Here is a 13,907-nt window from a genome sequence, read left to right as displayed (position 1 = left end):
ACTTTTCGTTGCTTGCAAGTAGTGCTGTGCTGTTTACACGTTTAAACGTGTAAACGAACGAAACATCGTTTAAACGTTTAATAAAACCTGATGAACGTTTAAACGAAACTATGATATCAACTGAAAATTAAATTATTGGCAAAAATCGCGAATCAATTCCTGTGTTTATTTTGTCTACTACGCGAAATAACAACACAACTTACGATCAGTCGCATCATAAACCGCGAACGAAATCCTACTTTTGTCCCCCCCCCGATGTATCAGGCGATATGAATGGCTTAAACTTGAACGCTGTTATCCTTTTGTGAAAACTTCCTGATTCGCGGCACAAGTGTACTTTAGATCGTGCCGACAGCGGCGGCGCAGATAAACCAGTCAATGCATGTTCGATCGAAATGATTACAATCCCTGTCCATCACGTTGAACTCTCCCACCAGACAATACCGGGTCGAATACTCGACTTGGTAATAGTTGTTCAAATTATACATGATCAAAGGAAATGTATCGATTGGAGATCGTAAAAAAAACTCAGAAAATCAGTAGAGAAATTACCAATTGTGTACGAAAAGTAAGTTGGTACACCTTTCAAATTTTACGAAAGATCGAGCAAAACACTTTCGAAAAATTCACGCAAAACTGGCATATCGTGCTAAATGCAACTAATGTCATGTAAACAAGGCTCTAGTACACCCATTTATGAATAAACCGTAAGACCACATCTGGTGTTAAGCGGCGGGGGGAAAAGAAAGTACTTTCTAGAATTTCCAAAAACACAACTAATTGTAGTTTGCGAACTTGACGTTTTCTACAGGAACATGGAAATAATGTTAAGCATTAGTTAATCATGCCGTGTGGCCTAAAACATATTTTATTACAAGGTTTACTTTCATAAAGATGGCCATAGCTTGATATCTTGTGCTGCGTGTATGGTATGACTGTGCCTCGTGTATCATGGGGAATACTCCATGAAACGTTTCTTGGAAACGTGCCAAAAATGTTAACAAACAGGTGTTAGACAGGGCATGAGCGCACAGTTGTTTGGCAAGGTACCTGGGAAAATTCTGAGCACATATACAGTATCCTACCGTTGTATTTAAGTTGGGTTAAACCGTACTGCAGTTGTAAACTGATGTACGTTTAGTGCGCGCTATTCATTGTTAGGCAGTCTAGAAATGGGGCTTTGCCGAATGTTTTTTGATTCATAATATCGGAGGTTCTGTAAGTTAAACTTTTTAAAGATTGTCAGACAGATTAAATCTCTTTTCATTTTATAACATGATATAGCTACTCTAACTTTTCATTTAAAATTCTTCATCAGCTTCGTGACAATTTAAATTAAAAAAGTTGTCAGTATTTTGCATCCTCAACTGCGATTTTTTTTATCGCCAGACACGCAAAAATTTCCTTTTCCCTTTCCGGGGTCTTCGCCCCACCAGGGCCCTAGGGCGGTCCCCTGGACCCCACGCCTTTATGCTCTCACGCTACGCGTGCTCGGCGTTTTCGCGTTTAAACGAACGAAAAATCAGCCGTTTAAACGTTTAGGTTTTTAAACGAAAACTCACAGCCCTACTTGCAAGTGACGTTTTGTTCGTGTCGCTACAAAATGCACACAGTACAGTAATGAAACGTGATACCTTGTTATCTTTAGCTGGACCTGAGATGTCCATCACTGTATTGTTTGTACACTGTGCTGTGGGTATTGACCGCAGCTGTATGTACTGACTGTACATTAGTGTCTAATTACCGATGGTAACAAGCTGCGTGTGTGTATTTTCTGGGATCAATGGTGGTGTCTAACACTTCTGTTACACCTCATTCGAAACGAGGTCAGATTACTGGCATTAGACGTTTCTTTTTGCGCGAGTCTTCACACCCTTTAAGTGATGCGTGAATGCGCAACTGCTTGCGCCCAATGTGCCATGAGCTAACATCTACCATAGGCCTTAATTCATGCCATAGTGGTGATGCTAATTCCACAGCTTTCTTCTTATGTAAATGTATTAAACCCTTTTATGGTCAACATCTTAGGAATTTGGTAAAATTACACATATCTATGCAGTGATGCAACAAAAAGTTACTTAATTCCGTTGACATTATCCAGACATTTCGTTCAGAAAAAAGGTTGTAAGAGCCAAATGTGAACTGTGAGAACTGATGGTCATTTAAGTCAAACAAAATTTACAAAATTATCAGAGTGACGTGTATAACAGAGTCTAATAGCTCAGTTAATTGGTAGAGCACTCAGCCAATTGTTCTCTATTGTGCACAGTCTAAATTTTGTGGACAGCATATATGCTGTTCTGTTGTTGAACTCCAGAAAGTAAGCTCACACACCTTTCGTGCTGGAAGTGTTGTGTGTATACTTTGGAAATCAATATATTAGATAGGACACTATAGACAACAGATGCAATTGTAATGACCAGTACCCGGTTATTGTGTAATGTTGCTTGCAGTACACTGACCAAGTACACTCTCAGTTGTGTACAGTACCTCATACTGTACAGTCTGCTTGCTCGTTAAAATTTCAAGAGTTCAAATGCAACTTTGACTAGAGAGTTCTGTGTAATCTCCGTGGTCTTTTAGCCCTCCCCTCTTACTTTATTTGCTTTCATTTTGTGCCTCTGGTGCAGCTATCTATAATAATATATTGCCTGAGGTGTACCACATAAATGCAAGCATGATGGAATACCCAAACAATGATTGCTCTCGAATTCATACAACAAACAAACTAAACTGTATGCCCAAATTTTTTCAGACTTTTGCACAGAGTTTACACAGCTGGCTTTAACAAAGAGTTTTATGCTGAGTTTTACACAGAGTTCATACAAAGTTTACAGACAAAGTGTTACAGAAGACTATTTTACAAGTTGTTGGCAAGTTGTGAGTATAGAGGCTATAGGCATGAGATATATACATGAGTCTGTTTCATTTATTCAGTCTCAGCTAGCCATGCAGACTGTTTGCTTGTATAAATCACAGCGTGTAATACTAGTAAGTCCTAAATCGTACTGTAAGGTGAACCATACTCGTTTACTTGTGAGTTGTCAACATTTCATCACAATACATACACTGTATGCCTGTTACATACTATACACCTTTCTTCCACCCACTGAGTAGAAGTAGAATGTAGACTACAGGGTAATTTACAGTTTGAAGAGACTTTTACTTCAAGTGAATAAAGAGGGTCAACAAAGTTTTCTAAGGTGACCAGTGATGCTTCACTAGTTCACAATACTCATTCCCTCTGTGTAAATATCTCTTTGCTCCCTACTTTAGATGTAGTATTTAGATTGATCGCAAAAAAAAGAAGAAAAAAATTCAATGGCTTCTCTGAGAGTATTCAAGTTGCAGCTATTTCATGTGCAAACTGTAATTGGCCTAACTTTTCCAAGACACCCATTCATTCATTCATTCACTCATGTACTACACTGGATGTAATGATGTCCGAGACGGTGATGTTGTAAAGTCTGTCAATACCTATACTGGAAGTTTGAACATTTTGGGGTGTGGAGTTTTAACTCATTTTACAGTATTCATTCCTACCTGTAGACAATTTGAATAACCCTGACATAGCTTAGGCCTAATGATATAAAGCAGTAATTGATATGTTCTTGTTAATGATTTTAGATAATAATAACAAACACAAAGGGATATGATGTAAAACAGAAACTGTGGTGTATTGACTTGACATACGTCGTACTAAGGATCTTGCGAGAGTGAGATGTAAACAAATACATGTATGGAACGCCACAAAAGCTTAAATGTAACATCCCCCTTCTTAAGTATACAAATATACTTGAATGTCCAAAAAGATGAAATGTCCATATATCAGGTAGAACTGAAAACAAAAAGGAAAACAAAACAAATGACATGTATACCAGAAATGTTCTCTCCCAAAGCTTAACTCTAATGCTAACATACAGGTGTAGTGATAAAATATATATATGTACATGGCAAGAAACAACAGCACAAGAAACCTTGCATGAGCCATCATTCCATCACATAATCTTTGTACCGAGAGGGGGGCATCCGGTTTCTAACCGGGCGGGTGTTGGCAACACTAGTAGTCGGGGTTGGAAAGGGGTCCTCCTCGTGGCTCTCCGATGGGGTTGGGAGTTTCCCATCATCAAGACCATTTGAAACTGAAGTGGGCAATGGTCTTATGTGCCTACGGTCACGCTGACACTGTGCGCCGTCAGGGGTCTGTACAGTGTACTTCCTGTCAGACTGTGTGCTGACAACTTTTGCCTCTTGCCAGATGGATTCTGGTGATTTTTTGAACCAACACTCTGATTGAGGGTTAAGGGTGGGTGGTTCCCGATGATGGGTGGCATAGGATTCAGTGTGCTTTTGCTTCCTTTCCACAATACTCTCTTCTCTCTCACTCGTGGAAAACTGAACAACAGGCAGGTGAGCATTTACCTTACGTTTGAACATGAGGGTGTAGGGAGAGGGGATTTCAGAGGATATGGGGGTGTCCCTTAAGGTTGTAAGGATATCTCTGAGAGAAGCTTTACTGCTTCCACTATCTGCCTTCTTCAACATGTTCTTGATGGTTTGGATGTTCCTTTCGGCTCGCCCGTTGGCCTGTTGGTGGTGAGGTGCACTAGTTTCTTGGGCGATTCCACGTTCCTGGCAAAACTCTTTCATGGCCTCGCTGGTGAGTTGAGGACCATTGTCCGAGATCAGTTTGGCTGGACGGCCGAAGTCGGTGACGATGGAGTCCAGCCTGTCGAGGACTGCTTCGCTTCGCGTGTTTGGCAGAGGGTCTGCCCAGACGAATCCGGTGAAGTAGTCGACTGCTAGGAGAAACTGCTGGCTCCCGTATTCGAACAGATCGATACCGATGATCTCCATTGCTTGCGAGGTTTGTATGGGTTTCACTGGCAGCTTGGATTGGCTTCGCTGATGTGTTTGGCATGGGACACAAGATTGAACCATGCGCTCAATATCATTGTTTAGACCTGGCCAGTACACCGATTGTCTGGCACGCAGTCGAGTCTTCTCGATGCCCTGGTGCTGCTGGTGTAGAACGCTTAGGATCTTGGGTCTCATTGTGTCGGGGATCAAGATCCTGGATCCTTTCAAAATCAACCCATCATGTATTGCCAACTCGTGACGGTGCTGCCAATACACGAAAGTTATTTCATTGCAGCGGTTTTTTTCTGAAGGCCATCCTTTCATGATGTGGCCTTTCAGAGATTGCAAGTTACTGTCAGATGCAGTGGCTGCCCGGATTCTGTCGATAATGAACGGTTTCATGTTAGTTATCTCATGAACATGTACGTCTATGTGAGGGATCGGTTTGGGCTCGCGGTCTGTTGCTATACATCTCGAAAGACAGTCAGCCATGGGAACGTTCTGCGCAGATACGTACTTGATGGCGTAATTGTATCCTTGCAGCTGCAGCATCAGTCTCTGCAGACGGCTTGGCATTTTGCTGATGTCTTTTTTCGCGATATCCTCCAGCGGTTTATGGTCAGAGCAGATGATGAATTTGCGGCCGAAAACATAGTACTTAAAATAGTTGGTTGCCCATACTGCAGCTAATGTCTCTCGCTCAATGTTGCTGTAGTTAGCTTCAGCTCTGGTGAGGGCTTTTGATGCGAAGTGTACCGGTCTCCCGTCCTGCACCAGAACTGCTCCTAATCCTTTCATAGATGCATCGCATTGTATTTCGATAGGCTTGCTCGCGTCGAAGTAGGCAAGAACAGGTGCTTTTGTGATTGTATACTTGATCTTATCCAGCGCTGCATCGTGGTTTTCTGTCCAGACAAATGCGGCATCGTTCTGAAGGAGCTTTCTGAGGGGCTCCGTTAGCTGGCTCATTTTTGCGAACTTTGCAAGGTACTGAACGAGCCCGAGAAGCGATTGTAGCTCTTGCTTGGTAGATGGCGCTTTGAGGTTCCTGATTGCAGACACTTTTGCAGGGTCAGGTGCTATCCCATCGGCGCTTAGGGTGTGACCAAATAATTTCACTTTGACCTGGTTGAAGTAGCACTTGTCGGAGTTTAGCCTGATGTTGTTTTGCCTACAGGCTTGGAATACCTTCTGAAGCGCTATGTCATGCTGCTCTTGGGTTTCAGCAGCAATCAGTATGTCATCTTTGATGCAGAAGACGTTGGCGATTCCTCCTAGGATACCATCTAGGTCTTGCTGGAAGATGTCTTGAGATGAGATTAGCCCGAATGGTAGCCGTGTAAAACAAAAACGCCCATAGATGGTACTGAACGTGGTGAGTGTTTGCGATGATGTGTCCAGTGGGATGTTCCAATACCCACTGCGTAGGTCAAGCGTTGAGAAGATCTTTGTGTTTCGTAGTTCTGGTAAGATGTCGTCTCGGGTTTTTGCCTAGTAGTGTGGGCGCTTGATGAACTTGTTTAGCTCGCAAGGATCAAGGCACAGTCTCAGTGAACCGTTGGGCTTGGTCACTAGAACAATGTCATTGACCCAGTCAGTTGGTTCCCGCACCTCGCGAAGTATGCCCAGATCGAGTAACCGGTCTAACTCTTCACGTAGCGGTTGTTTAAGCGCATCTGGTGTTCGTCGAGCTGGTTTCACCACTGGTTCTGCATTGCTTGTTAGCTCGATGTGATATTCGCTAGCAATTTTGCCTATTCCGGTGAAGACATCCTCGTTTTCCTTAATGATGTCTTCCTTCCGACCGTGCATGCATGCTTCATGAATGTCGTAGGAGGCGCAGCATTGTTGGCGCTCATCACATGTAAACCGAACAATGCCAAGCTCTTTGCATAGATCCAAACCCAACAGGTTGTTACCTGATTCTGTCACGTAGAAACTAACGCTGTCAGCACGTTTTTTTCCATGCTGGACGCTAATCGCAGTTGCGCTTCCAAGATTTGTGATTGGTTTATTCCCGTAGCCGCTTAATCGGACTGGTGATGGCTTAAGGGTGTGCTGTGGCCCGAAAAGTGCCCGATAGGTATCGAAATTGAGGATGTTCGCTTTTGCACCTGTGTCCACTTTTGCTTTGAGGCGCAAACTCTTGTGCTGCTGGGTTTTCACCCTGGCAACCGCGTATTTCACTCCTTCCGTGTTATGCTGGTTCACAGTTTCGATGGTTTCTAGGTCAAACCCATAACTGTCCGGATTGTCCGAGTCGACGTCTCCGGCGTTAGCATAGATTTCATGTGCTTGTTTGTTTGCCGCGCGGTTTACACTCGGTTTCGACCGGCATTTCTTCCGCCAGTGGTTCCGCTTGCCACAGTTATTGCAAGTTTGGCCGAACGCTGGGCACTGCTTCGATTTATGAACTAACTCGCAGTTGCCACATTCTCTATTTGGTCCAGCACTTGTTTCGCGGTTGTGCTGATATTGCGCTTGCCTAGGATTGTAACGTTTTGTATTTACTGTTTCGGTATCGGCAACCAGGCTCTGTTGTTTTCCGCTCATTGATTTGAGTTGTGAATTGGTCGCTTCGCTTATACGCAAACTTTCTAGTGCTGTTTTTAGTGTTGCGTCTGACTCTTTGAGTCGGAAAAGTCTTGCCTTCGCTGCTGCGTCTGTGCACCCAATGACTAGTTTATCCCTAATCATCTCTTGTTCTATGTCGCCGAACTTACAGTATTCTGCTAATTGCGTCAGGCGCATGTAATATTGGTCGACTGTCTCCTCCTGTTGTTGAGATGATAGGAAAAACTTATGCCTGTCATATAAGACATTCCGTGCTGGCTTAAAGTGTTCATCAAGTTTCTTGATTCTGCTATCATGGCTTTTGCTTTCTGCGTCTGTTAATGTTAGTGATTTTAGGCGCTTTCGGCATTCCATGCCCATTATAGTTTTGAGTGTGGCTACCTGGACAGCTTGTTCTTTCTGGTCTAGGCCAACAGCTATCCTATAATCCAGCCAGGCTTCTTTAAACGCAGTCCAGTTTGTTTCCAGGTTCCCCGCGCAAACCATCGGTGACGGTGGCGGAATTGAATATGCCATGTTTTGAGCAAAGGCTATGATACAGTACAACGGAGTAAAGCTTATACTCACACCTAAACACAGCAGCCTATCGTACGTTACCAGTGTTCAGTTCCGGTATTCACGTGCAACGATCGCTGGTTTCATTCGGCGATTTAGCCACAATGTTCCACGTATTCGACGATTTCGCGATGAGAATCACGTCGCAGGGTCACCATGATATGTTCTTGTTAATGATTTTAGATAATAATAACAAACACAAAGGGATATGATGTAAAACAGAAACTGTGGTGTATTGACTTGACATACGTCGTACTTAGGATCTTGCGAGAGTGAGATGTAAACAAATACATGTACTGTATGGAACGCCACAAAAGCTTAAATGTAACAGTAATAATTAACTTTTTAGAATGAATTAAATGAAATAAATTTACATTACCTTTTCAAACATATAATTGTATACAAAGGTAATGTAAATTTGTTTCATCATTCTAGAGTGTGAATTATGACATCAGTTGCCCTACTCACCCGACCAGAGCTAGGTAGCAAGCATCGCAATACTCTATGAGGATATTTTGTATGCAATCTTACCCTGTTCTGCGATGTGCAAGCAAAAATGTTCTTGGCTGCTCAGCTAAATTTATGTTGATATTAATGAATTTCTTTTTGCTTGTCTTGGACCAAGGTAAACCTCTTTTAGATATACAGTACGTGACACATTTATAAGCATATCGTAAACTCACAAACTGTTTGGCCTCACATATGGAATTGTGCGACAAAATATGCCATATATAGTGTGCAAACTGTACAGCTACATACTCCTTCAATTACGCCTACATTCATATTTCTTTTTCTTTTTTAGTAATGATATTATATTTTTGGAGATCATGATGTGTTTTTGTCAGCTCTTCTTGTTAATTTCCCCCTCCACCCTCCCCCCCAAAAATAAATTAAAAAAAGTAATTACAAAAAAAGTGGGAATAAATTTTGTCAAATGTTGCAGGTAGAAAAAAAAAGTGTTCTGACATGTTGATAGTTTTTTATTTAGGAGCTATACATGCAGAGCTTATAGGCATACTGTATGCAGGTGCTACCTTTTTATCTCTAACATCTAGGATACCATGTATACTGCAGATCTAGTAAGATAGTGAGACAAAAGAAGACAGTTGAATTGATGGCAGAAGTTCAATTCATAAGTGTATAATGGACATTTGTTAGGTTGCATGTATGTACAGTAGGCCTAGATGTTTATTTTTTCATTGTTTATTTCAGTTTATGGTTACTCTTGTGGTACTTTACAATAGAACTTTGAACTGGTTGAGAGTCCATCCAGTGAGTGGATAATGGTGGTGGCAAAAAAACATTGACACCCACACTAGTAGCATCTGGGTTTCAAAGTAAGGTGGTTTATCAACCAGGAAAAATCCATGGTCTTCCACATCTTAAATGATGGTCTTCAAAATTGTAAAAAGAAAAATCCAAAGTTATCTCAGACTATTCATTGGATACCCCTCCCCCCCCCCCCCAACATAAAGTGTTAGTTACAAGCCCTGCGACTTCTCCCACATTCAGATAATGTGTGTTGTTTCTTAGTGGTGTATAATAAGTGCCTTCCTGGCCGATTACTAGATTTTTATGATTATAATAGTGTCCCATCCTTGTAGTAAAGTAACTATCTTTATAAAGTCTTTCAACATTTGCCAGATCTGAGGTAAATTTATTTTGATTGATAGATTTTCTATCATTTCCCCCCACCCCCCCAAAAAAAAGGAAAAATGAGTGAAGTTGAAGTAAGTTATAACATGTATAGTAGTGGCTGCTAAACTGCACTGAACAAATTTGTACATGTGAGACCTACTGTCTTGCTGTATGCTCATGTTTTGCTGAACTTTTCTTTTGCTCTTTTAGTCTAGTTAACATTTAACATGGTCATGATCTACAACTCAGATTTGGCTCAGACTTTAGTTTCCTATTAACATTGTTCAAGTGATGAAAAGCATTAATTTGAAGGCCATACTATTCAACCTTTCCTGTATGCTGCGATATACTTCCTATTGGCTTCTACTTAATGATGTTATCATTTTAATGTATGTTAAGAGAAAGAAAACATATTTATGCAAAACAGATGACAGAGAGAATTTGAGATGCTGCTAAAGAGATTAAAACATTTCAGGTACAACTATGGATATGGACAGTACAAGCTGCCATAGGCCAGACTTTACTACCTGTGCGGGCTGCATTAATTATCAAGCATAACGACTCAATTTCAGACCCTTAACAACGTCACTCTTAATTAGTTTTCTACTGAATCTTTTCATAAAGTGAAAATACTTTCTGGTCCGGACATTATAATGCAAGCAAATTTGTGAAGAGCATCCTCTATTTATAGTTTCATCAGCATATCGGAGGAGGGTTCTTGTAATCTCAATTAAAGCTTGTAAGGCCATAGAGAGAGAGTTGCGAAAACTCTCAATTAGCCACCATTTTGTATCCATTGAGAGATTTCGTGTGTATTTGGTACATTTGGTAATTCTCTGCTACGGTTAATATAGGCCTCTAAACTCTGCAGTCAAGAGAATAAACCATCACGATGGGTGTCAGAGTCTTCAAATGAGGGAAAATTGGACACAGCTGTGTGGGATCATGTTCTCGATGGGTCAGTGGCATGAGCAAACGGAGTCTGGGTGGCCAGCCCCCTCCCCCACCGCCCCGGATATTCAGTCGGTGGAAAATGGCTCAGTCTGGGGATTTCTGCATTCAGCCGGGGAAGAATTGGACCACTACCAGTGGCCTCCCCGCCACCCCCTCCCCCTTTCTCAACCTCACACAAAGTATTTATTAGCAAGAAGGCCTACTAATATAGATCTAATTTGTACTATAAATGTGCCACAGAATGCACCATTTGGCATCTAAATTTTGGTGCCTTGCTGGAGGCAAAGGAACCGATGCAGTCAGGTTGATGTGTGTGTGTGAGTGCGTGTATGTGTGCGTCTGTGCCACTTGCTTGGGTCTTCGATAACTCAAATACGGAGACCCAGGATATTTATCATACAGTACCTGCTACACCTGTACAGTATGTAGATGTTTTATAGTGAGCAGGTGTGCCCTATCATTTTTTGCACTGACTTTATGAACATTAATGAGGATATGGGGTCAATCGTAAATTTGTTTACAATGCATTAATTCTGCAACCTTAATAATGTTGGATTGTAGCAAAAATTCATATTAAGTTGTTGATCAATAGCTGGTACATGTAGGCCTAAATTTTTTGGGACCATTTAGGCCCATATTGATATACCATTAAACAAGGAACCATAGTGCCCGTTGGGGGGGGGGTAGGACCCCCAATACCTCCATACATGTAGTTGGTTCAATGACACCAGTGCACCCCCCTTCGTCCTTTATAAAGTTCTTCATTCGCCTCTGGTCCTTCCATAAAAGTTCAGCCTTTACCTTTATCAGTACTCCCACCACTGAAATCCTGTGCACAAGTCAAAATGATACTGCTGTACTGTTTAACCTCCAAACTTACACAATAAAAATCCTGTGATAGGACAAATGGTATTGAACCAAACCTAATGTACTTTAAGGTATTAAACACTCTATAGAGTTTGGGGTTTAGTTAAAATGTCAAAATTATACCTTAAATAGATCAATTGTGAATGATACAAGGCCTACAATAAACCTCCAACAACCATCCCATTACTTCCTACTTGATGTGTAGCTTTTCAGTAAATTTGTAGGCCACACAGGAACATTAATGACCAATTCCAACCCACATCCCCATCCCTTCCTCAACCAAGTTTCCTGCACTAACCGAAGAAGTACAACATGATAAAAAAAAATGTGGTAAACCACTTTACATCATTTTGCAGTCACACTAAACCTCACAATAAATAGTTCATAATCAATATATATGTTGATATGATAGTATTCTTTCGGTCGGACATCCAGGGTTTCCGTGACCTTAGGTCAATGGGGGAATGGAGCGAAAACATGGAGTACTTATGCACACATAATTCATGTTAAAGTACATTTATAATTGTGCCTAAATTTTGTGAATCAGTGAGTTTTTGAAACTATAAATTTTTGCATACAGCACGATAGAGAGTCACAAACTTTGCACAACCATGTTGAAACATTTCATACGCACACAGGCAATTCAATTGTATTCAATGATCCAGGCACATGACATTATGCAAATTAGACAGGAAGTGATGCGTGCCACTTACAGAATACCATCATGTCTCACTGGTTTAAAGTAAATGACCGAAAGATATTACAGTAGGTACGGTAGATACAAATTTTCTTGCGATTCAAGCAATTTCTCTGCACTTAACATATAACATATATATATATATATATATATATATATATATATATTCATACCTAATACTTCATGAATTTGATATGAAGAGTAGTGAGAGATGTTTTCGAAGATGCAAGCTTTGTTTGTGAACATCAGACTTCCCTGATGTTTGTGAACATCAGACTTCCGTGCTCTGTACAAAGACATGCACCCCTTCTTATATCTTTGGAAGATAGGGTCATATTGTCCCTCACAGCCAAAAATTCTTTCTTGCCTTGCTACACATTTGCTTGCAAATTAACATATTAGAATGGTTAATTAAATAGAATACATTTGTATAATTGATTCATACAACAACAAAGTTTTGATATTGTTTACAATACAGTTTATGATTGTTCTAAAGGCTATTAATAAACATTTATATTATTAAACAACAATATTAGTAAACAACAAGCTGAATTCATATTGACTTTGTATCCCTTGTATCCCTGCAGTGAAATGTTCACAGTAATTGGAACTATACTTACAATCAGTAGTACTACTGTTTGCTGTATGTTGAAAAGCATGTGTAGGTCAGCCTTGATGTGACATCTATGCTGTGTCAGTGATGTTGAGTGAACTTTAATAAGCTCCTTCAGCTTACATTCCATCTTGATTTATGATAATCTATTGTTCACATTCATTGCTTTACAACTCCTTTACAGTGGGGTACATCACTACTGAATGAATAAACAACAGCTGTAGTCAAATTCGTAAAAATTGTTTGGCAAATTTACGAGGTAAACACATATTTCTAAATATACCTACAAACACTCTCATACTGATGTTGAACAGGCTAAAGCTCTGTTAAAGGGAAGGCTAGTTTTGTCAGGTTCCAAAAGCTGGTCATCAATGCACAAAACCAAGTGACAAATTCCTGTATTATGGCCACAGAAATACATGTCAATAACTCTTGAATGGTAGATTGGCAATGAGAAAGTATATACTACAGTATCTCGGAAGTGGATATAGGAGAGGGCAGTGCTAAAATGTTTCCCTTCATTTAGTTTGGGTATAGTACTGTAAAGGGAGAAAGTGCAAATATGTAGATTGGAGACAGTTATAAGTAACACCGCTTGTAAAACCCCGAATTAGTACAGGTATTGGGGACTTTCCATCCATACAAGGTAATTAATGCAGTTTTCATAGCATTTGTTGATAATCACTTCTTCAAGTTTCACCTTGGCAATAATAAGGCTGGGGATTGGGGATTGGAGCAGTTCCTCCTCACTTTTAAAAGTTTGTGCGCATGTACGTGTGTGTATGCACTTGTTTTGTATTCTGACCAAGGACTTGAACAAGGAATTCTGGGTCCTCAGATGTGATTTCTAAAGAATCACCACATCCTCGCAAGAATTCTATTGTTATAGGGTATTGCTAAGGTTAGGGTTCGTGGATTTGAACAATGGAAAAACAATGGAGTCCTCTGTCTGAATGTAAAACACACCTGTGTGTGTGTGTGTGGCAGGAGACTGATATGTTTCTGTAAAGGGGATCTGCCTACACTAGTAGAAGCATGTACAGTAGCTTCTTCAGCTCTAATGTACAAGTACATGTATTTGCTTGTATCGATCATATTTGCAATAAATCAACCAACTGTACCAAACTGAACCTGATATCCCATTTACAG

At 40.6% G+C, this 13,907-nt stretch overlaps 2 protein-coding genes across 2 annotated transcripts in view; one reads left to right on the top strand and one right to left on the bottom strand.

Moving 5' to 3' along the window:
• Positions 1-13,907, top strand: part of LOC139967760 (high-affinity choline transporter 1-like) — a 76,338-nt gene that overhangs the window by 1,164 nt on the left and 61,267 nt on the right. The gene's annotated exons all lie outside the window — the stretch shown is intronic.
• On the bottom strand, positions 3,991-7,950 carry LOC139968165 (uncharacterized). The gene is made up of 2 exons (XM_071972560.1): positions 6,417-7,950; positions 3,991-6,167 (listed from the first exon to the last, which is right to left on the bottom strand). The coding sequence occupies exons 1-2, from the start codon at positions 7,948-7,950 to the stop codon at positions 3,991-3,993; spliced, it is 3,711 nt and encodes a 1,236-aa protein (XP_071828661.1).

This window comes from Apostichopus japonicus, chromosome 5, assembly GCF_037975245.1.
Source record: "Apostichopus japonicus isolate 1M-3 chromosome 5, ASM3797524v1, whole genome shotgun sequence".
Taxonomy (NCBI): Eukaryota; Metazoa; Echinodermata; class Holothuroidea; order Aspidochirotida; family Stichopodidae; genus Apostichopus; species Apostichopus japonicus.
Note: the sequence above shows the minus strand (reverse complement) of the source record. Positions and strands in the feature narration are given on the sequence as shown.